The 24069-nt window shown below is 43.6% G+C and overlaps 1 protein-coding gene across 8 annotated transcripts in view; it reads right to left on the bottom strand.

Annotated features, from left to right (window-relative positions):
- LOC138931074 (NHS-like protein 2) overlaps window positions 1-23611 on the bottom strand; it is a 76972-nt gene extending 53361 nt beyond the window's left edge. Inside the window, exons 1-2 of one of the 8 annotated variants that reach the window (XM_070291813.1) lie at window positions 2840-3070; window positions 34-102 (exon numbers count right to left, since the gene is read on the bottom strand). In XM_070291813.1, the coding sequence (XP_070147914.1) occupies window positions 34-64 (31 nt within the window). In that variant the 5' untranslated portion in view covers window positions 65-102; window positions 2840-3070. Of the gene's footprint in view, window positions 1-33; window positions 103-2839; window positions 3071-23507 lie in introns of those variants that run through there. The other 7 variants (XM_070291807.1, XM_070291809.1, XM_070291812.1 and 4 more) reach the window with 7 other exon arrangements.
- Between the last annotated feature and the right edge of the window lie 458 nt (window positions 23612-24069).

The raw sequence follows: 24069 nt of genomic DNA, 5'->3' as shown, positions 1-24069 counted from the left end.
ATAATGTGCAGTGAGATCATTCTCCCAGCCTACCCTCAGGAGTCCGTGGGTTGGCTGTACTCATGACTTTTTCTTAGTAGAGATTAGTGGCAGCTGAGGCACCTGGAGTAGAAGGAGCAAAAGTGATATGAGAGATTTTAGTTTGAGGGCTTTGGGAGAAAGTGGTACAGCAAAGACAAAATCTAGAACATGATCATTCATCCATCAATCCAAGAAAACTCTACTGGGTAGCTCCCATGTATGTGCCAGGCTCTATGCTAAGCTACTGACGTTCAGGGATGAGTCTTAATTAGCAGGGTTCCACCCTGTGGTCAGCTGGAGAAGGGGACTGGCACAGTGGAACTGGGGTGAGGCCACTGTGTGCATACGGGACTTTGATTTGCTGTGAAGCTGCTCTGTCTTCCTAGTACTTTTACTCTGGCCCAGGCTCAACTTGTTGGGAGGCCTCAGCTTAGAGGATCAGGCAGAAAGCTACCAAAATCAAACTGATTATATTCTTTGCAACTGAAGATGAAGAAGCTGTATACAGTCAGTAAAAACAAGACCAGGAGCTGACTGTAGCTCTGATCATGAGCTCCTTATTGCAAAATTCAGACAAATTGAAGACAGTAGGGAAAACTACTAGGCCATTCAGGTATGACGTAAATCAAATCACTTATGATTATACAGTGGAGGGGACAAATGGATTCAAATTAAATCTGATAGACAGAGTGCCTGAAGAACTATGGACAGAGGTTCATAACACTGCACAGAAGATGTTGACCAAAAACATCCCCAAGAAAAAGAAATGCAAAAAGCCAAAGTGGTTGTCTGAGGAGATCTTACAAATAGCTGAGAAAAGAGAAGCAAAAGGCAAAGGAGAAAGGGAAAGATATACCCAACTGAAAGCAGAGTTCCAGAGAATAGCCAGGAGACATAAGAAAGCCTTCTTAAGTGAACAATACAAAGAAATAGAAGAACAAAATAGAACAGGAAAGACTAGAGATCTCTTCAAGAAAATTAGAGATACCAAGGGAACATTTCATGCAAAAATGGGCACAATAAAGGACAGAAATGGCAAGGACCTAACAGAAGCAGAAGAGATTAAAAAGAGGTGGCAAGAATACACAGAAGAATTGCACACAAAAGGTCTCAAGAACCTGGATAACCATGATGATGTGGTCACTCACCTAGAGCCAGACATCTTGGAGTGTGAAGTCAAGTGGGCCTTAGGAAGCAGTGCTACAAACAAAGCTAGTGGAGGTGATGCAATTTCAGCTGAACTTTTTCAAATTCTAAAAGATGCTGTTAAAGTGCCACACTCAAAATGTCAGCAAATTTGGAAAACTCAGCAGTGGCCACAGGACTGCAAAAGGTCAGTTTGCATTCCAATCCCAAAGAAAGACAATGCTAAAGAATGTTCAAATCACTGTATAATTATGCTCATTTAACATGCTAGCAAGGTAATGCTCAAAATCCTTCAAGCTAGGCTTCAACAGTACGTGAACAGAGAACTTTCAGATATACAAGCTGGATTTAGAAAAGGCAGAGGAACCAGCGATCAAATTGTCAACATCCACTGGATCATCAAAAAAGCAAGAGAGTTCCAAGAAAACACCTACTGCTGCTTCATTGACTATGCTAAAGCCGTTGACTGTGTGGATCACAACAAACAGTTGAAAATTCTTAAAGAGATGGTAATACCAGACCACCTTACTTGTCTCCTGAGAAGACTGTATGCAGGACAAGAAGCAACAGTTTGAACCGGACATGGAACAACAGACTGGTTCAAAATTGGGAAAGGAGTACGTTAAGGCTGTATATTGTCATCCTGCTTATTTAACTTATATGCAGAGTACATCATGCAAAATGCCAGGCTAGATGAATCACAAGCTGGAATCAAGATTGCCCGGAGAAATATCAATAACCTCAGGTATGCAGATGATACCACTCTAATGGCCAAAAGTGAAGAGGAACTAAAGAGCCTCTTGATGAGGGTGAAAGAGGGGAGTGAAAAAGTTGGCTTAAAACTCAACACTCAAAAAACTAAGATCATGGCATCTGGTCCCACTTTGTGGCAAATAGATGGGGAAAAAGTGGAAACAGTAACAGATTTTATTTTAATGGGCGCCAAAATCACTGAGGATGGTGACTGCAGCCATGAAATTAAAAGATGTTTGCTCCTTGGAAGAAAAGCTATGACACATGTTCCCCATCCTGAACGCCCCTCCAATTAAAATAAATGAATTTATATTAAAAAAAAGAAAAGCTATGACAAACCTAGAAACAGCATATAAAAAAACAGAGACATCACTTTGCTGACAAATATCTGTTTAGTCAAGGCTATGGCTTTTCCAGTGGTCATGTACGGATGTGAGAGTTGGATCATAAAAAAGGCTGAGCCACCCCCATGTAAGGCAGTCACTGGAAACTGGGAGTGGGGCCAGTGAAGAAGAGCTCCTTTTCTCCTGTTTCAGAGCCCACTCTGAGCCCTTGGAGCAGCTCACTGCCATGCGTAGATTCTTGTGGCTGGCCAGCAGGGAAAGGCTAGGCTGGGGTAGGGCTGGTTTGGAAATCAGTCAGGCAGTGGGCATGAGGCCACTGCCTTTGCCCAGGGACAGCATGCTGTGCTGCAGGAGATAATCATATTTCTCAGTTTCCTGCCAACTTGGGGGCAAGCCCTCAAGCCTGCTGGGAAGTCCAAATGCTTCCCAAACCTGGCCAAGGATGGCCTCCCCGTCCTCAGTGTCCTCCAGCCACCTGCCTCCTCCCATACTGCCAGCACCCATCCAGGCGCCAACCTCCAACCTCCAACCCCATTGCAAATCCCCTTGCCGTATGAAATCATGCCCATGCTCACCATTCCATGCTTTAGGCTGGGCCACCATCGCTGTTGCCACTGCCACCAGGGAACACAGTAGCTCTGGGAGCTTCTGGGTTAAGACCTTACAGTTGAGTAAGCCACAGTGTGGGTTCCTCCCACCACACCCTCCCTGACACCAGTGAAGGACTTTCCTCAGAGCCCCATTGGCACATCACTCTACTTTTGAAAAAAGGAAATGGAGCACTGGGTACAATGCTCATTAAGTACAATGAGAAGCAGCAAACAGATGCACTTCTGGAAGCAAAGGAAGGGGAACCTGTGACAGGCCCCAGATAATCACTTCCTGAGCACTCAAGGTCCTTTCTTTATCTCTGTGGCCAGCAGAGCTAGAGCCCTTCAGGGGTAAGGAGCTGGGCTTTTTGTACGTGGGTCAGCTATTTTGCTTTGCACCAGGGCAGCATACAGCAAATTTATGGGATCCACACGCAAACGACCCAAGAGGACCCAGGAGTTATCCCAAGTGGTGACACTGAGGTTTTCATCCTCAGCTTCCGCCATCTAAGCCATTCCTACCACCACAGAGACACACAGCTTGCATGACATTTTGGGCCTCTGTCTGGTTGACCTCCATTGCCCAGGACCACAGCTACCAGCCCTGTGTGGCTTTTGAGCACTTGAAATTGGCTAGTGTGAACTGAAATGTGCTAGAAGTGTAAAATTCACACCTGATTTTAAAGACTGAGTATGAAACAGAGTGTTAAATATCTTACTAATAATATTTAATATTGATTTCATGTTGAAATAATATTTTTGATACATGGGATTCAATAAAATATATTCTTAAGATTACTTCCATCTCTTTCTTATAAACTTATGATTACTAAAAAGGAAAGGGTGGGGAGAGGATAAATTAGAAGTTTAGGATTAACAGATACACATTAATGTATATAAAAGAGATAAATGAGGACCTACTGTATAGCACAAGGAACTATATTCAGTCTCTTGTAATAACCTATAATGGAAAAGAATCTGAAAAAGAATCAATATACATATATACATGCACACACACATATATGTAACTGACTCACTTTGCTGTACACCTGACATACAACATTGTAAATCAACTATGCTTCAATGAAAAACAATCTTATATTATACTAAAGTATCTACAACATTTTCATAAAAAATTCATCTCTTTCTTTTTGCTTTTTTTGAGTACGGAAATGAACTGAAGCAAGATATATAATGGAAAAAACCAACTACGCTAAAAATTGTTTCTAGAAGTTCTTTTTTTTATTTTTACTTTTTAAATGTGGCTACTGAAAATGGTATAGAAATAGGCAAATTGGTGAATGAAATAAAATAGTCCAAACCAATTTCATGTATAAAAGTGGCATCTCCAATCAGCAAGAAGAAAATATGGCTACTACTAGAAATGTCAAAATTCTATAGGCAGCTCACATTTGTGGTTCACATTTTATTTCTATTGAGTGGTGCTGCTCTGGGCTCCCTATTTCATTTAAATGTCCATCAGCAGGGTCCCACACAACACAGGGCACATATACAATGGGATGTCATGCAACCATTAATAAGAATGAAGTAGATCTCTATGAGAAGAAATGGGAATACGTCAAATATTGTAAATGAACCATACTTCAGTGAAAATAAATGAGAAGATGTGGTACATATGTACAATGGAATTCTACTCAGCCATAAAAGGATGAAATAATGCCATTTGAAGCAGCATGGATGGATCTAGAGATTATCATAAAAAGTGAAGTAAGTCAGAAAAAGACAAATATCATATATCACTTATATGTGGAATGTAAAAAATGATATAAATGAACTTATTTATGAAACAGAAACAGACTCACAAACATAGAAAAGAAACTTATGGTTACCAAAGAGGAAATGGTAGGGGAGGGATATATTAGGAGTTTGGGATATATAAAATAGATAAACCACAAGGTCCTACTGTATAATACAGAGAACCATATTCAATATCTTGTAATAAACTATAATGAAAAAAATATGAAAAAGAATATATATATGTATAATGGAATCACTTTACTGTACACCAGAAACTAACACGATATTGTAAATCAACTATACTTCAATTTTAAAAAAAAAAAACCTTTGTTAAACTACCAAAAACATTAAATTAAAAATGAAATGGGAAAATTCCAGATAGTTATTATTAATTTTAAGGAAAAAAGGGCCAGGAATGGGCCATAATAAGTAGTATGATCTCATTTATGCATCTAGAAAGCACACTTAAGTTTGCATATGAACAGAGCTAGTCTGTCTGCCAAGGACACACAAAAACTGTTACCACTAACAGGCCTCTGGGGGCCGTGAGGAGGGCTTTGAGAGGGAAGGGGAAGGACTCCGACCCAGATTTTTCACTTTAAACTCTTCAGTGCTATTTGAAGTTTTAACGACAAATGTGATATTCTTACAATAATGAAACCATTACATTCATTTAAATTTTATATGTTGGAAAATAATTTATTATAATAGTTTATATAAAAGTATTAATATTTTTCAACCAAAAAAATTAGAGGTTCTATTATTTTTTTCATAGCTTTATTTCTACTTGCAAATAGCCCTCTCACCTTACTCTTTCTCATTCCTCCTTTCCTGCCCTTTTCTTTCCTCACCTGCCCTCTCCTCTCACCCTCAAAACCCTGTGCATGGGGAGCCAGCCCACATCTGCTGGCTCCTTGCTCAGCTTGAACCTGAGGCGCCCTCTGTCTTCCCGTAGAAGAGGAAGGTGCCATCCTGCATAAAGCATGATTACCCGCAGCATTATCAAAGACGGCCAGGTCAGCCCCATCCACTACGGAGAGAAAAACCTACTCAGTGGAGATACATCCTACCGTTTCTCCCTAGGAGTTTGCCACCTTCATGTTAAGATGAGATTGCTTAGAAAAGAGAAGAAAAAAACAACTTAGGAAAACGTGTGTGGTTTTTTTTCTTTCCTGGTTCAGGGATAGGTGGAGGCAGGGTTGAAGCAAGTGGGCTTTGGAGAGCCTTGCTCAAAGTTTGGGAAACCAATTTCATGTACATCTGCAGTTGAGGGTCAAGTGTTTTGAAAAGAGAACTACAGAGGTTGGAGAAAGCAATAAAGCTATTCAGCTTCTTGGAAACAGGTATAACAAAAGATTTGTCTGCTCCAGGGCAGATGGGAACCTCAATCCTTAGTGTTTAATTGAGAGAGGAAAAGAGACAAGAGGTCTCAGCCAGTTGTCAAGCAGATAATAGCTTCTGAAGGGTGGGCCTGCAAGGACTGAGAAATGAAAGCCCTGTTGATATGTGTAGGGGACAAGTGGTGTGGGAAAATACCAAATTTTCTTTTAACAATCATTCTCAATGCAAATGAAATAAATTGCTTCGATCAAGAAGGGCCTTGTACGTCTACTGAAACATTTTTGTTTTTCATGGAGAGCTCTGCTCCTCCCCCACCTAGCCCCCAAAGTTAAGGATTTGGCAGCGCTCTAAGTAGCAAAATCACCAGACTGGGAGTCAGGACATAGCTGAATTTACAAAACATGACAACAAATAATTGGCATGAAATTCCTTTGAAAACCATAAAGTATGGTCCATTATTGTTATGAAACTCAACCTTGTCTTTGGGCCTTCCTGTTTCCCCCTCTCCTTTCAGGCCGTCTTCTTTCCCAGCCTCTCAGAACAAAAAATACCAAGCCGAACTTTGAAAGGAATGCAATTTAATTTAAAGAACATATGCTGGCCCTGAGATCACCTAGATTGAAGTTTTTCAGCATCGTAAATGAATGGAAACTATGTTGTTTTTAAAGTAACATTGCATTTGATGGAGACACAGAGAAAAGACTTGCAGATGCAGAGGGTAGGGAGAGAGTGGGACGAATGGAGAGAGTAGCGTGGAAACATATACATTACCATTTGTAAAACAGATAGCCAGTGGGAACTTGCTGTATGACTCAGGGAGCTCAAACCAGTGCTCTGTGACAACCTAGAGGGCTGGGATGGAGTGGGAGGTGGGAGGGATGTTCAAGAGGGAGCGGACATATGTGTAACTATGACTGATTCATGTTGATGTATGGCAGAAACCAACACAGTATTGTAAAGCAATTATCCCTCAATTAAAAATAAATAAAAAAAATATTTGGAAATAAAATTTCCATTTGAAATTTGGAAGCAAAGCATTTCCCAATAAGAGGAAATCTGCCTTTATTATAAAGACAGAATGCCATATATTTGCCTTTGTTATCAACTATAAAGCAACATTTTAAATACTAAATGATTAAGATCAAGTCTAGCAAACAGATTTGATGGGAACTGCACCATTCTACAGAAGGGTGATTGTGCTTAGTTGCTCAATTGTGGTTGCCCCGACTCTTTGCAACCTCATGGACTGTAGCCTGCCAGGTTCCTCTGTCCATGGGGATTCTCCAGGCAAGAATACTGGAGTGGGTTGCCATGCCCTCCTTCAGGGGATCTTCCATGCCAGGGATCAAACCCATGTCTCCCGCATTACAGGTGGATTCTTTACCATCTGAGCTACAGAGAAGAGAGGAAACCCAAGCTACACATGGGCTCCCTCGGCAGCTTTGGGACTGTCTCTGTGGCTCCAGTGGCCCCAGCCCTGGGGACACAGCTAGCTAAGACACCTCCTTGCTTCTTCCTTGCTCCGAAACGTCAGTCCATCATCCAGTTCTGTTGCTTCTACTTTCAAAAATAGATCCAGAATCTGACCCCTTCTCACCATCACTGCCACCACTGCCACCACCCTAGCCCACGCTACTGTGGCTGGCAGAAGCCTCCTCAGTGGCCTCCAGCCCCTTCTCTCACTGCCTCACTCTACAAAGCAGCCAGAGCCAGCTTTTAGAAAGAACAGCTCTACCTCATCTCTCCTCTGTGTGAACTTTGAATAGGTGATTCTTTAGCTAATGTCTGCCATCTCCCCTGGGCTGAAAGCTCCATGCTAGCAGGGACCTTGTCTGTTTTGCTCATGTCTGTACCCCCAGGACTGGCCTCATATGAGCCTGACATGTAGTAGACACTTATTGGATGAATGAAGGGATTAATTTTAATAACTAACTTTTGTTTGAGCTTTAAAGGTAAACATCTCATTTGATATTTGCTTGGAATAAACCTGGTATTGTTGTTCTTATTTTACAGATGAGGAAATTGGGGCTCAGAGCACTGCCCAAACTGACAGAATTAATGCAGAGAATATTGAAACCTAGGTTTATGGGGGTCAAAACCTATCCCTTTCTGGCTACACACCCCATAGAGAGCTACAGGGGTGTGGAGGGCAAGGAGGCACTCTGATGCTTGTTGGCAGTATAAAAGGCCACCTCACTCAAGTCTTTAGTGCCCAGGGGCAGGCACTGTGGGGATTCCCTGCCACCCAGTGGGGGCAGAGTGAATTCTAAGTCAGCTTTTCCTGGATAATTTAGAGAGCTACTGTAACGACAGTGACCTTATTTTTCTGAGTCTCAAATCAGGATCCTTGGTCTGACAAACAGAACCCAATACTTTAAACTGGGACTTTTCTGGAAAATCTAGGGCGCAGAGTTGCTATACTTGAAACCCAAAGCAGCTGCATAATGGGCACTTCTCAGCTAACTCTGACCCAGCCACCTCGATCCATCACATCTCAAGAAGAGTCCTTAAAAGAAACTGTGTTTTCGGCCTCATGTTTCTATACACCAAATTCTTTTCATTTGTTTAATTACTTCCCTACTCACTCTTACCTTTTCTGTTAATCACTTTCTCTCTGGTCTGCCTCAGAGAGCTTCTAGGTCCTGCTTGCTGATGGATGCCATGAATGGTTGAAAGAAATAGTAAGCAAAAGTGCTTGGGAACCATGGCAACAGCGGCCACGGCAACAGGGCCAAGCACTGAGGACTGCCCTTCCTATTCCTCCTAGCTTCTGTTTTAGACCAAGTGCTGCTGATAAGGCCTAATGGCTCCATTGTGTCACCTAATCAGGGCACTGCTGCTTGCAGGAGGCATTGTGGCAAAACTTCAGTTCTAGGAAAAGCCTGGCAATATTCCTGCTTCCTTGCATCTGTGGTGCAGTGGTAGGGTAAAGGGTGTTGGTAAAGGGTGTTACCAAATCAGGATTGGATCTAACATTTGCCCCAAACACTTGATTTGAGTACACTTAGAATCCCTAGATGGGTGGGCAGGCAGACTCCAGCATTTGGGTGACAGTAGCAAAAATTCAGTGGTCACCCTCTTAGGTCGGCAAATCAAGCATCATGACTTCAAGGATTTGTACTGGAGTCTGAAACAGAAGGAGGTTCTCAGTGAATCAGGGTGCGAGCTCCATTCTCATAGTGGTTACTGGTCTCTCTGGTGTACTGGTTGCCCCTGGACAAAAGGGTGAACTCCAGAGGGGCTGTGAACCTGTCTCAGCCTCAGTTTTCCCATCTTCACAAAAAGAGTAGAGGGAGTCTTTGCCCTGCTTTTCTTTCCTTCTGTTTTGAAGATGTTGAACTATTTCAAACATACAGAAAAGTATTAGGAACAACACATTTCCCAGTATTTGTCCTAGAATATTTCCTTTAAAGAAATAAACTATTACAGGGTCAGTTGAAGCCTCTTGTGTCCCTCCTCCCAAAGGCAGCCATCCCCTGAACTGACAGGCTATGATTCACATGCACATTTAAAAATATACTCTGCATATGCTCATAAACAATACACAATATACAGTATTGTTTTTCACATCCTTAAACTTTATACAAATTATTACTGAACTGTACATATCCTCTACAATGTGCTTTCTTTGTTCAACATTAGATATGTGAGAAATAGTCACACTGATGTTGGTTCAGACATTTTTATGCTGTGTGGTATTCCACTGTTTGAATCCACAATAATCAATGATTTTATTTATCTGTCCTCCTGTTGTTTCTCAAGCTTTTACTCTTGTAAACAACACTGTCATGAACATTCATGGCATTATGTATCACTGTCCACCTGTATGAGAGTGTCTCTAGGATATATACCTAGGCATGCAATAGTTGAGGTAAATGATGGAAGTGTACATTTTAAAAGCTTTTTTGAGGCAATATTCTAATATTTATCCAAAGTAACTATTCATACTGTATTTGACCCAGTAACTGCACTTTCATCAAGCTAGACTAGGTAAGTATTCATACATGTGCACGCTCAACTGCTCAGTCATTTCTGATAATTTACAACCCCATGGACTGTAGCCTGCCAGGCTCCTCTGTCCATGGGATTTTCCAGGCAAGAATACTGGAGTGGGTTGCCATTTCCTTCTCCAGGGGATCTTCCTGACCCAGGGATCGAACCCGAGTCTCTTGTATCTCCCGCATTGGCAGGAGGTTCTTTACCACTGCGCCACCTGGGAAGCCCCAGTATATACACAGATCTATGTACGAGAATGCTCATCACCCCGTTGTTAGTACTTGGGTGAAACTAGAAACATTCTCAGTGTCCATCAGTGTAGAGCGGGGCAGATGAACAATTTGTGGGACCCCTACCCTAGGGAATAGAGTTTGCAAGAAAGCAATGTTAAGCAGTCCCTTTCTCACCTACTACCTTAACTCCTGGACTGAAGAAATAATGTTGCTCATAGCACAGGGCCAGGTACCAGGGGGGTGACATAACTGCTGATGTATTAGATGGAGATACCCTCACTCCTGCCTTATGGAGACCTGACTAGAGTTCCAGTCTGCTGGGAAGGTGCCTTTCTTGGAAATCAATTAAAAAAAAAAATAGGGAAGTAGTCCAAGGAATAAATTAGAACTCAGGTTGTAGAACTATCAGAAGGAGACAGAACTCATAAGTATTTGAAAGAAACATTTGCAAATTGATGAGATGACTTGCCTTGTTTCAAAGCTAAATGCCGAACAGAAAGAAAAGGAAGAAAAGGCTTTTTCTTTTGGTAACAAACATCAATAAGAGGAAATGTTTGTGGTGTCTGGGAGTATTTGACTTGAGACATTCAAGCATATCTCTAAAATTGCAAGCATGCTCTCATTTACTGGGAGCTTAATGGATAAAGCCAGAAGGTTTAACTTTTTAAAATGACTTTAATAACCACAATAGATAACGCCTCTTAAACACCTTTAAGTACTAGGCACTGCATTCTTCGTCTAGACTAGTTTTCCTAATAACACCATAAGATAAATGTATTATGAAAGTGAAAATGTTAGTCGCTCAGTCGTGTCCGACTCTTTGTGACCCATGGACTGTAGCCCATCAGGCTCCTCTGTCCATGGGATTCTCCAGGCAAAAATACTGAATGGGTTGCCAATCCCTTCTCCAGGGGATCTTCTGACTCAGGGATCAAACCCATGTCTCCTGCACTGAAAGCAGATTCTTTACCATTTGAGCCACCAGAGAAGCCCCAGATATATTATGAGGCTCATTTTATTGGTAAGGACATGAAGAGGTCAAGGAATCTGCCCAAAGCTGCAGAGTTGGTGATAGTCAGGATTTGAGTTCAGGTCTGTCTGCATTCTTCTCCTTATAGTATTGCACCTCTACATTTGAGACAGAAGTATATCAGAAATCCAGGTAACTAATTTGTTGAATGTGACCTTAGAGAGGGGTCCCACAATGCTTTGTGTGCCTGCCTCACCCATAGCCCCTTCTGAACAAAGTGTACAGTAGTGATTTCTTGATTCTGGATGATTGTTTATTCTTTCAAGAAATATTTTATTGAGTGGCTACTCTGTGCCAGGCACTGTTCTTTTGGTTGTGATTGAATAATTTAGCAAGTCTGTGCTTGAGTCAAGGGAAGTCATCTGCCAGCTGGCTCTGAGGGCACACACTGGGCTGGGAGGGTTCTGCAGTGAGGACCCAGACAGACAGGTACTCCAGAATGCAGAGTGACCACTGACCCTGTGAGACTCCTTCCCTGGGGAATGAGATGTGATACACACAGACAGGAGAGCACAAGCTGTGGGGGTGGTCCAGAAGCCCAGAGGACAGCAGCAAGCAGAAGCCACAGGGAGCAGGCAAAGCACAGCCACGGGGAGCAGCAGGAGAGGGAATGGCAGAGAGCGACTGAGTGGGAGAAGTGGCAGACACTGCTTGTCTTGTAAAGCACTGCTGATGCGTTAGGTGTGAAGAACAGCGGCTGCTGGAGATGACTTCCTCTCCTTCACTTATGCATGAATCCTCACACTCATGGCCTGCTGCCCAAGGAAACTGAGGCACACCCTTGTTCTGGCAACTGATTAACCTCAAGTGTCTGGGAACCCAGACCGCACGTGAGCTGTGCTTCCCAAGACCTAGGCTTGCATTCTGAACCTGGGTGTTGAGTTCTGTAGTTAGTCCTTGTGTGTGTGTGCGTGAATTTGGGAACAGTGGGTGAAAAATTCTGCTCACTAGCAGAACGTCATCCAGGCTTCTCGGTCCTGGCTGGTGATGCACATGAAGAAGTCCAGAAGAGGTTCTGTGTAAAGCTGTAAGAGGCTGGCAAGACCCAAAAAGGATCTCTTTGGGCAATCCAAGGCTGCATTACATGGATTTGTGGATCATGGGTAATTTCTGGGTGCCACTAGACACCTAAAGTCTTGGGGACACAATGTTTTTGAGTTACAAGCACTGTTGAGCTGTTACGAGTCTCAGCCATACCAATGGGGAACATGGGCAACAACCGGGCCATCTCTGCCTTCCCTGATGACACTCCCACCCCACCCCACCATCTCAGGCTTTCATCCTATTCCTCTGGCACAGATGAAAAAAATTTTATTACCCACTGTGATGGGGAGAGGGTATATGGGGACAGGATTCACACAGCTAGTGGAAGGGTTAACTGGAACAACTTCTTGGGAGGACAGTTTGGCATTATCTGTCAAAAGTGTAAATACATGTTCCTTGTACCCAGAGATTGAAGGTGGAAGGAGAAAGGGACGACAGAGGATGAGATGGTTGGATGGAATCACTAACTCAATGGACATGAGTCTGAGCAACCTGTGGGAGTTGGTGATGGACAGGGAGGCCTGGTGTGCTGCAGTCCATGGGGTCGCAAAGAGTTGGACATGACTGAGTGACTGAACTGAACTGAACTGAACTTTACCCAACAATGTCACTTCTAGGAATTTTCACTAGAGGCAACGTACACATGAAGGCAAGTGAACAAAGACATAAATTATACTACTATGTACAGATTTTTTTTCTTGGGCTCCAAAATCACTGCAGACAGTGACTATAGCCATGAAATTAAAAGACATTTGCTCCTTGGAAGGAAAGCTATGATAAACCTCGACAGCATATTAAAAAGCAGAGACATTACTTTGCCAAAAAGGTCCATATAGTCAAAACTATGGTTTTTCCAGTAGTCATGTATGGATGTGAGAGTTGGACAAAAATCAAGATTGAGCACCAAAGAACTGATGCTTTCAAATTGTGGTGCTGGAGGAGTCTTGAGAGTCCCTTGGACAGCAAGGAGATCAAACCATCCAATCCTAAAGGAAATTAACCCTGAATATTCATTGGAAGGACTGATGCTAAAGCTCCAATACTTTGGCCAGCTGATGTGAAGAGCTGATTCATTGGAAAAGACCCTGATGCAGGTAAAGATTGAAGGCAAAAGGAGAAAGGGGCGGCAGAGGATGAGATGGGGACTCGATGGACATGACTTTGAGCAGACTTTGGAAGACAGTGGAGGGCAGAGGAGCCTGGTGTGCTGCAGTCCTTGTGGTTGTGAAGAGTCGGACATGACTTAACGACAGAACAAACAAATAAAACTATGTACAATAGCAAACTACTAGCAATAACCCCTTCAATAGAAGATACACTAGATAAACAGTGGTTTAGCCATATGATAAAACACTCTGCAGCCATTAAGAAGAATCATGCAGCTAAAATATGTGCTGATATAGAATGTTCTCTCCTTCTCTGCCCCCCTCCCTCTCTCCTTCTCCATGTGCTAAGTCACTTCAGTCGTGTCCGACTCTTTGCAACCCTATGGATTGTGGCCCGCCAGGCTCCTCAGTCCATGGGATTCTCCAGGCAAGAATACTGGAGTGGGGTGCCATTTCCTCCTCTAGGGGATCTTCCTGACCCAAAGATCAAACCCACATCTATTACATTTCCTGCATTGGCAGGCAAGTTCTTTACCACTAGTGCCACCTGGAAAGTCCCTCCTTCTCCATACACAAACACACACACACACATACACACTCATACATAGAAGTGATCTATGTATATGCATAAATCATCTCCAGGTACATAGATCACTTCTGGAAGGACACACAAACTACTGGTCTCTGTGGTTGCCTCTTGAAAGGGGAGCTATTAAAGTGGGGGTGGGGGTTACGGATAGTCAGGATAACTACTTTTCCTGCTTTTTACTGTTGAGTTTCTTTTGCCACATGCATATGTTACTTAAAGACATGAGAGTAAAAAGAAAAAGCAACATTAATTGCAGAAGTCTTCATCAACAGGGGTTGGTTAAACAAGTTGCAATATAGTCTTACTAAGGAATGCTACACAGCCATTCAGAAGAAGAGATTCTGCCACAGAAATTGTCCATAGACATATTAGGCTAAAAATATCAAGGCTCTGTAAAAGATGTATAAAAGAACCCCACTTATGTAAAAAGATACACATTCACAGGCGTATTCATAGGAAAAGATCTAGAATGAGTCACAACATACAAAGAACAGATGTAGTGTCTGAAAGTGACTGGGAGTGGCTAGGGGGAGAGGGAGGAGAGATAAGAGGGGAACTTTTTTTCCCCCCTAAATACTTGTTGATTTACTTGTGATTTTTTTGGTATAATGACTATATTTTATCTCATAATAAAAATATACAAATGGTAAATAAATCATGAGGAAAACAAGAAGTCCAATCTTAGAGAAAGCTGCATTCTAAAGCTTGATTTAGATTGTTCCTCTGTTCAAAAGCTGCCCAGTGACATGGCAGGAAGGCTCAGCACCTTAGCCTGGCACTGGAGGTCTCCGGGTGTGGCTCACCTCCCCATTTCCCCACTGCCCCTTCACACTTTGCTCTGTGTATCCCACCTGGCCTCCTCACTCCTCATCAGCCCCAAGCAGGTGTCTGTTTTTCTTCCTTATTCAATTTGCTTTCCTCCTGCTCCACACCTATCTCTGCTCCCCTTCCTTACCTCCACTCCTTACTGACCTTCTGCTCTTGCTTCACAGCCCATCTCAAGAAGCCTTCTGGAACCATTCTGCCCATTACTAAGCGAGTACCAGAGGGACTCATGTGGAGCTTGGAAAACTGCCTTATGACATTTTTTATTTGGCCATCTTGTATTGTTATGGAAACTTTATGGAAATATTTCACTAAAATATTGATATCATGTTCTTATTTACAAAGCACTTACATGAGTATCACTTCATTGGAGCCTCCCATCCATTCTATGAGGGAGGCAAAGCAGGTATGATCATTGCTATTTTCATTTCATTGATGAGGAAACCGAGGGGCAGAGAGGTTTCTTCTTCAAGGTAACATAAGTAGAAAATGGACAAGGGGGAAGCTACATTTGCTGGACTCACCAAGAACACCTGATTTTGTTTTTCCAGCCAGAATATAATAAGTCCCTGGAGGACCGGGAGTACATTTTCAACATTTCTCTGCACACTAAAGGGACAGAGGGAAAGTCAGCAGTGTTCTGAGAAGAAGTTTATCAAGGAAGACAGCTACTCAGTCAACCAAAGGTTTTGTGGTGAGTACATGCCAAGGGCTTAGGCCAGTGCTGTATGATGAGGGACACCAGAACCATAGTACCTGTCGTCAAGGAGCTTACCATCTTCACGTGAGGCCAAACACACTGAACAATTAGAATACAATCACATATGAAATAAATGTGATTTGAAGTGGTACACCAGTGAATTTTTCTTTTTTAAACAGCTTATCAAACCTGCAGTTTGGGGCAAGTAACTTTTTAAAAGAGAGTCATTTCTTTTTTAATCAGAAAACAGTACAGACAGCAAACAAAATTTGTGACAGCAGTACATGGATGACTGAAATTTGGGAAACTGCCATAAGCCCATTAGGATAAGAGATGGGCCAGAGACACAAAATGGGAGTGTCTGCCTACCGGAAGGTCAGAAACTCAGCAAGGGGTTTGGAGAGACCCACCTGACTGGGACTGAGGGCAATGAAACTTGAAAGCTTTCTTTCAAATTTCGAGCCAGGCTAGATTCCAGAGGCTTCTGCGAACCAGTCTGGGAAGTGTGGACTACATCAGGAGTGATTTCAGTTCTGTGCGTAGGAGGGACACAGTGAAAGTGATGTTTTGAAAGACCAGCCTGGTGGATTCATACTGGATCTAGCATGGACTGAAGCGAGCCTGACAAGTAGCCAAGGACTGCACTTGCTGGGTGCCACCCAGAAGATGCCACCAAGATGTTGATGCCATGAGAGTCAGGCCTTGAAACTAAAGTTGAGTTCTCTTCATGGAGACTCCTATGAGAGCTGTGGCTCATCATGTATTATTTGAAGTGTCAAGAAGAATTATCTGAAACTGACATGGCAAAAAATATTACTGAATGCCCTTTCAAGAACACAGGAGAGCATCGTCTATGTGATTGTTGGACTATCCACTACTTCAACATTTTTAAATTGAAGTATGGTTGATTTACAACGTTGTGTTAGCTTCATGTGTACAGCAAAGTGGTTTGGTTATGCATATATCTGTGTATATCTATAGTCTTTTTTTCCAATTCTTTTCCATTAGGGTTTATTACAAGATACTGAATACAATTCCCTGTGCTATACACTAAATCCTTGTTGTTTGACTATTCAGTAGTAATTAAGGCCCACTCTGTAAAGTTAAACATTAGCTAGTAGAAGATTGATAAGTTGCAAGTGATTTTTGCCTGGTAGAAATGAAAATTATTTCTGTCTTGTAGAAAAAATAGCCCCAAAGATTACAGTTTTATTATCTTGTAGAACTAGTTTTGTATCCAGCTTTTTTTATCTTATCCCAGCATTCTTTTGAAAATTCCAATATCTTTTGGCCTCTCACACTTTTTTTTTCTAATTTTAATGAAGTTTTATATATATATATATATAGAGAGAGAGAGAGAGAGAGAGCACAAAATTGTCATTAAGATCATTTCAAGCATATAGTTCAGTGGCATTAATTATACTCATTATATTGTACAACCATTACCACTATCCATTTCCAAAATTTTTCATCATCTCAAACAAGAACATTAAGCAGTAATTTCCCTTTCCCTCTTTTCCCAACCCCTGGTAACTTCCAGTCTACTTTCTGTCCCTATGAATTTGCCTGTTCTAGATATTTCACATAAATGGAATCATACAATATTTCTTTTGTGTTTGGCTTCTTTCACTGAGCATAATGTGTTCAAGTTCATCCGTACTGTGGTATGGATTAGAACTGCACTCCCTTTTACTGATGGATAACATTTCATTGTATGGATATACCACATCTTGTTTATTCATTCATCTATTGGTGGGCATTTGGGTTGTGAACAATGGACCTTTTGGCTATTGTGAATAATGCTGCTATGAACATTAATGTACAAGTATCTGTTCAAGTCCCTATTCTCAATTCTTTTGGATATATACCTAGAAGTGGAATTGCTAGCTCATATGGTAATTAATGGTAACCCACTCCAGTACTCTTGCCTGGAAAATCCCATGGACGGAGGAGCCTGGTAGGCTACAGACCATGGGGTCGCAAAGAGTTGGACACAACTGAGCAACTTCACATCATCACATGGTTATTTTATATTTAACTTTTCGAGGAACTGCTAAAATCTCATTTCTTTTAAAACCAGCTTTACCATAACGCTGTTTATTTCATCAATGAGTTTAATAAATTTTTGATAGGTGATCACTATATATTTCAATGAGAGTCATGTTTTTAATTTTTTGAAAGTTACACTTCAATTAGGGTGATCTATTTACCTTGCTAATCTTTAAAACAAAATTGACTCCTGTACCTCACTTCAGCTTCTATTGCCTATTGCAAACTCCCTACAAGGAAGTCAAGGAAATGAGTAGAAAGGCGGCTCTCTTTAGCCCATGAGGCCAGCATGGTATTTTAGTAGTTATAACGAGAGGGGAAATTTTAATTATGGTCCTGTAATAGTGATGGCAAATAGTATCACACAGGGCTAGGCATGGACACAGATCGTGTAAATCTTTATTTTCATTGGGAACATATGGAGACTTTTCTCCTGCGCAACACAGAGCAACTGTCGGTTCTCTGCAATGTGACAGCTTCTGCTTGCAAAACTCTAGAGAAAAGCTTTGCTTTAGATGAACTCTGGGACCAGAGAGACTACAACAGAATCTATTGGGAGAGATGCTAGAATTGGGGGAGGCAGCTTTAAAATCTGCCTTCATCATCATTTGACAGAAAATCTTTAAGGCTGTGAATGAAGAGAAGAAAAACCTTAGCCTGAAGCTTGAGGAGGATGGTGGGCACAAACGTGGGGAGAGGGCACAGCCTGGGGTGGTGGTAGAGGCAGCAAGGAGCAGCAACCCTGCCCAAGACCCAACTCCACAAGGGGGATTTTTAGTTGCTCCTAAGTGGTCTTTTATTCAAACTATACAATCTCCCCCACAGAACATTTCTCCTAGAGTATTAATCACATGTAGAATCTGAGATATTCTTGGTTTCATACATTTTTAATGTTTCAAACCAAGAAAGTTTTGCCTGAGTAAGGCTGAAAGTAAAAAAAAAAAAAAAAAAAAAAAACCCACATAATTCCCACCCTCACAGCGCAAGCTTGGGGCTGGTGCACGGGGATGATCCAGAGAGATGATATGGGATGGGAGGGGGGAGGGGGGTTCAGGATTGGGAACTCATGTACACCCGTGGCAGATTCATGTCAATGTATGGCAAAACCAATACAGTATTGTAAAGTAAAATAAAGATAAACATTTTTTTTAAAAAAAGGAATGAACTGGATTTTGATCATAATTTTCTCATTTTTGAGATAAAATATGGAAGAACAGATGAGTGTAGTGGAAGAATTTCACAGGTGGTTAAGAATGTGTAGGAAAAAAACAGAATAAAAAAGAATGTCACTGTTTTAAATATGATCAGAATATATCTGAAAGCATACCAGGCAGGTTAAGAAAATAAAGGCAAAAAACAACTTTTTTCTGGCAGCCTTGTTTTGCTCCCTCACAGTGCTGCGACAAGATAGAATATATGTAATAAGCACTTTGTAAAGGACTGCACGTGGCTTGGAGAGGGGCTGGGTGGTTTAGGGCTGCTTGCTTGGGGGATCTGAGTGGCAGTGAGTTTTAGAGCAAATCTGGGGCTCTCAATTTCCACATGTGTAGAGTGAGGACAAGAATTCATGCCTTAGAGGGTTTTCAGAAGGGCGGTAAGCTAAAGCCTCCAACAGAAGCAAGAACGAGATGCTGTGGCAACATGGTCTTTGGTACACATGGTTCTACACATGTTGTTCTGGAATAGGTTTTTTTTTTCTTTCCATATCTGTCACCCTAATTCTACCGGAAGTTATCTGTGACTTGTTTGCCTCTAAGCACATTGCCTTGAACCTCATATTCGGACATTCATTTTTAAATGAACATTTATTAGACTCTTCCAGTTTCCAACTCTTGACAGCTACATTCTGCCCTTTAAACCACTGTAGTATTCTCCCTGCCCTCCCAGCACTGAAGTCCCGTGGGGAAGACAAGGTCCTGTTGTGAACACAGTGATACCCCTCCTTCACATACTTGCCTAGGACTGAGTGTTGTTGGCTGACAGTCCTCTTCAAGGATTGCCCAGCCACCTCCTCAGACCCATGCTGCCTTGCCCAAGACTGTGCTCCCTCCCTGGGGACAGCCTGCATAGAATAAGTGGTCCATATTGGCTGATGTCAATGTCTGAGCCCCTCACCCTAACTCAGAACAACTTTGAAGGGCCAACCCGATTCCAGAGCTCCTCATGGTCAGCTGAGGCTGTCATGAGCTATGCCAGCCCAACTTCTTCCTGAACCAATCCTGCTGTCTTCTCTTAGATCCCAGGTGTTGATCTCAAAGGCACCCCAATGAACGTTCCACATGTGGCCTGCAACTGTCCCTCAGAGGTAGCCCGCAGGTCGGCTTTGTGGCCTCTGTAGGCTCTGGATCAGCATTTGGGAAGTCTCAATTCCAAGTGATCCCAGGAGCTGTGCACACGCCTCTCTCACAGTTACATTTTTCTTTCTCTCTCTCTTTCTTATAAAATGCATTTGGAACCAATAGGGTAGAAGATATTAGCCTAGAAGAAAATAAACATAGCCCCGAGAGAGACACTACAATAGAGAAATAAATGAACTTAGTGCTTAGCTGAAGGAAAGCTCCCTAGAGGAGGTGCCATTTAATCTGAGTCTTGAAGGCTGAGTTAGACTTTGATGGGTGGACAGGGGATGTGGGAGAGGCACTCTAGGCACAGGGTACAACATGTGCAAAGGCTGGCAGGCATGAAAGGGTGTAAGGTGTGGGAGGAAAGGGAGTAAGGGACAACAAAAGCTGGGATACTAGCAGGGGCAAACTGTGCAGGGCCCTATGGGCCACACTGAGGATCTTGGTGTTGAATGAATGCCGCCTTTCAGTGTTGCCCAAGCTTCCACCATTTAGGAACCACTCCACAAGTGTTGCCATATCTAGGCACTGCTGGCTGTATTTACTATTTATCTTTTTCTCAATGTGAATTTTTTTTTTGCTTAAAGAAATGTATATTAATTTTTTATATAGCACCCAAGAACCAAAAAGAATAATACTTGCCAGAAATAGAAAGTAACTGTAAAAATAAATACAAAGAAATAGAACAGAGTAATTAAATTCTATGTAGATATCATTGCCTGTCACTGTCTTTGAGCCTGAGGCCTGCTCTCGTTCTGTTCTGAAAGAAGATTAGCAAGCATTACAGAAGGTGAAGAATAGCATCACACTGAGCTTTTTTCCTTGATGTAATCAGAAGGCTGGAAAAGAGAAGGAAGCAAGAATCATTTTCTCACCATGTAATTTAGTGTTTTTTAAAGCTGTACCATGTACCATCGCAATCACCTTGGAGTCCCCCTACCTAGCACTCTGCTGGCTGTGAGAGCAGTTGGTATAAACAGTAAAGTGCCCTACAAATGTGGTTGTTAGTACAACTTGATTGTTTTGTCCATTGGCACTGGGGCAGTTACTTTGATGTAGCTGTCCTTTCATTTGGCTTAGTGAAGATTTCCAAACCAGTGCCTCTGGTGACCGTCATTCCCCACACTATGTGAGAGAAAGCAGCAGGGTGGGGCTGGGAGAGGGGCGGGATCTTGGGCAACACAAGTTCTTAGAACTGGGAGGACCTTTACAGAACATCCTATCTTCCCACTTTACATCTGGGCAAACTGAGACCAGAGCAGGGACACAATCTGTCTAAGGCCACGGAGGGTGTTAGTGTTAGCAGTCTAGGGGGCAGACATGGAAGAAAGAATCATATTTCTTTCTCAAACAAGCTTACTGTTTGAGACTCCTGGTCCTAGTAGCTGCTACCTGCAAGGCCGAAGAGAACCGACTGTGGAAGCAGAGATGGGGGAAGTCAGCCCGTCAGGCCTGAGAGCATGGGGGTGCCATCGAAAGACTGGATCTCCTGGGCTGGGTTCCACAGCTAGGGGTGGAGGTTGAGGTGGGCCTGGGGCCTGCATGATGGGCAGCGTGGACAGAGCCTTCAAGAGGCTCTAGCATTTGCAGACACGCAAGGAAATGAGGGAGAGCTGCTCCAAAGGGCAGTTCCTACTCAGTCGGGGAGGATTTGGAGTTTGACAGGCCTAGGTTCAATGCCGGTTCTGTCACTTTCCAGCTATGTCTGACTTTGGGTAAAGTCACTCAACTGCTCTGAGCCCATCTCCTCACTGGAGACGATGGTGGGTACTATCAGTACCTACCTCCTAGGAGTGCTAGGAGGATCACAACCAGGCAATGTGTACAAAATATCGTATACAGGGACCACAGCACATTACTCAGCATTACTCCCTTCCCCCTTTCTGTGTCCACAGCAAGACCTCTGATGAGGTTTTCTTCTCTACTGGTTCCCCTGCCTAGCCCAGCCCATGCCTCCTGGCCCTGTCCTCTGTCCTATTCTTGAGCTCATCTGCTGTCCCACATATTGGGTTATAGGTTTCCTAAAGAGTCTTTCAGGTATTTGCAGATAAGAAGGCTGAGGGGGCACACTCCAGGGGGTGGGACAGGAATGTCCCTCACCTAGAGACAAAGGGGAGGGTGGGTGCTTTGGGGCAAATGGCCTGCCCCCACTGGCGGGAGAGGCTGGCTGAGGTCTTGGTCTTACAGAGAACAAAGAAAAGGCACTGGTCTCCTGCAGTAGCTTTAGAGGGCAGCGCATGAAGCGAGTCCCTCCATTATAAGCTACAAGGCGGAAGGTTAAATATAGCCCTTTCCAGCTGTCTAGGACATAGATTTATGAAATGTCAGATCTGCGTTAGAGTGAGAAACGATCTTATCTCTGCACTGTTTTTAGAGAGTAGAAAGGAGGCAATAGAGAAGAGAAATAAATCTGGACTTGCATCAGTGGGTGGTGGGCGGCCATTGGAGGATTTTTGAGCAGCTGGGGCTGTTTTATAAGGTCGCACTCTGGCCGCTGAGTGGAGAATGAGCTGGAGAGGGGCAAGAGTGAAAGCAGGGAGCCCAGGTAATCCTGGTGCCGCCCCCCCCCCCCCCGCCGCTCCTCCTTGGAAGAAGGCCAGCTCTCACTCGCCCTTGTCTTCTCAAGGGCTCACCCTGTGATTTCCCAAAGGCACTCAGACTCGTTACTTCTTTGCAAGTCAAGAGTCTGTTAGAAAGTTCTCCTTGTCCATAGGTCACACAGCTCTGTCTCCTGAGCCCCTCTCAATTCCCTTCACCCTGTGACAGACCCTCAAAGACCTGAATACCAAAGACCACTTTCCTCTGCTTCTTCTCCATGCCAGACAGCATGTAGTCCTCACACAGCGCCATCACTCTGCTTTGCAAACTCCTTCAGTTCATAAACTCCTTTAAGTCTGCCACAGAGGGCCAGTTCCTGCTCCTGTTAGCTACCTCTGCAGCTGTAACTGGATCTTCAGGAACATTGGTAAGGGCAGGCAACATCTTTGTCACACAAAACAGAGAGGAGCCCCCTGGTGTGGCTCAGGACCCTGAAATTGATTCCACCCTACTGCCACTACTTCTGGCTTGACCTGCACTTAGCAAGCACTTGGTCCCTTAGTAGTCACCTGTGTTGACGGATGACTAGTGACAGACACCACTTTCCTGCCCCTCCCTGTCCTCCCTGTCGGTATTGTGGGAAAAAAATTAGCATTTTAGCAGCAGTCCAGGAGCTGGGTAAAGCCCTGAGGGTGACGGAAACAGCATTTTCCACCATGCAAGGGACAAGGCTTCAGAGAGCATGCTAAGTCGATTTATAGAAGATGAGAGAGTGTTTCTTACACACATACTTACAATTCTTCAGTCACTTTTCTTATCCCTCTAGAATGCCAGATTATCAGGGTTGGGATGTGATCACATCCACCCTCCCCTCCTCCAAAGCCACCCAATTTTTAATTCCTCTTATAGCCCCTCTGCCAAGTGGTTAGCCTGTCCCTCCTCATATGCCTCTAGGACTAAAAAGGGACCTATGTTCCCCCAAACAGTCCAGGCTGCCTCAGGACACCTCCGAGTGCTCAACCCTCTCCCTCAGCGAGTGCTGATTCCTCCCCATGCCCCCTCTGCTGAGCCCGTGAACCTGCTCCTCCTCCATGCGACTCACCTCCCCGGCTCCAGAAGAGGGTGATAGCCTCGGCTCTCTCCATCCTAGCGGTGTGGACGACTAAGACTCCACATCCGGCAACTCCACACTGGGGTCAGGGAGCCAAGGAGCTCCACGCTGTTCTGAATCCCTTTCCTGGGCTCCTCCGTGGGCACCCAGCAACTCCTCCTGAACCCTGTTTCCCAGCACCCTGGCCGGCTCAGTTTGGCCCCTTCAGTCACATGCTCTGTTGCCTGTAAAGTTGTTTCTAGGCTGCCCAGCCCAGGGAAAGCAATGCAGGATTCAAAGAGTGAGTTTCCTCTCTCTCTTTTTCCACTCCCCACTGCCCCCACTTGCCTGCCCACAGCCACACTGGTCCAGTCCGTCCTCTCACAGAGAGACCTGTTTGTGAGTTGGTCTCGTCTTTCTCTAGGAAAGGTTCTCAGCCAAAGGCCTGAATCAGAGCCCCACGGAGGGCTGACCTCCCGCTCGGTGGCCGTCCTGCAGCGAGGGGAAATAAGCAGGAACTGGCTGTCTGAGTCAGCGCCCCTGGTCTATTGTCACCGTGTGGGCCCCTTCCTTT

This window comes from Ovis canadensis, chromosome X (assembly GCF_042477335.2).
Source record: "Ovis canadensis isolate MfBH-ARS-UI-01 breed Bighorn chromosome X, ARS-UI_OviCan_v2, whole genome shotgun sequence".
Classification (NCBI taxonomy): domain Eukaryota; kingdom Metazoa; phylum Chordata; class Mammalia; order Artiodactyla; family Bovidae; genus Ovis; species Ovis canadensis.
Note: the sequence above shows the minus strand (reverse complement) of the source record. Positions and strands in the feature narration are given on the sequence as shown.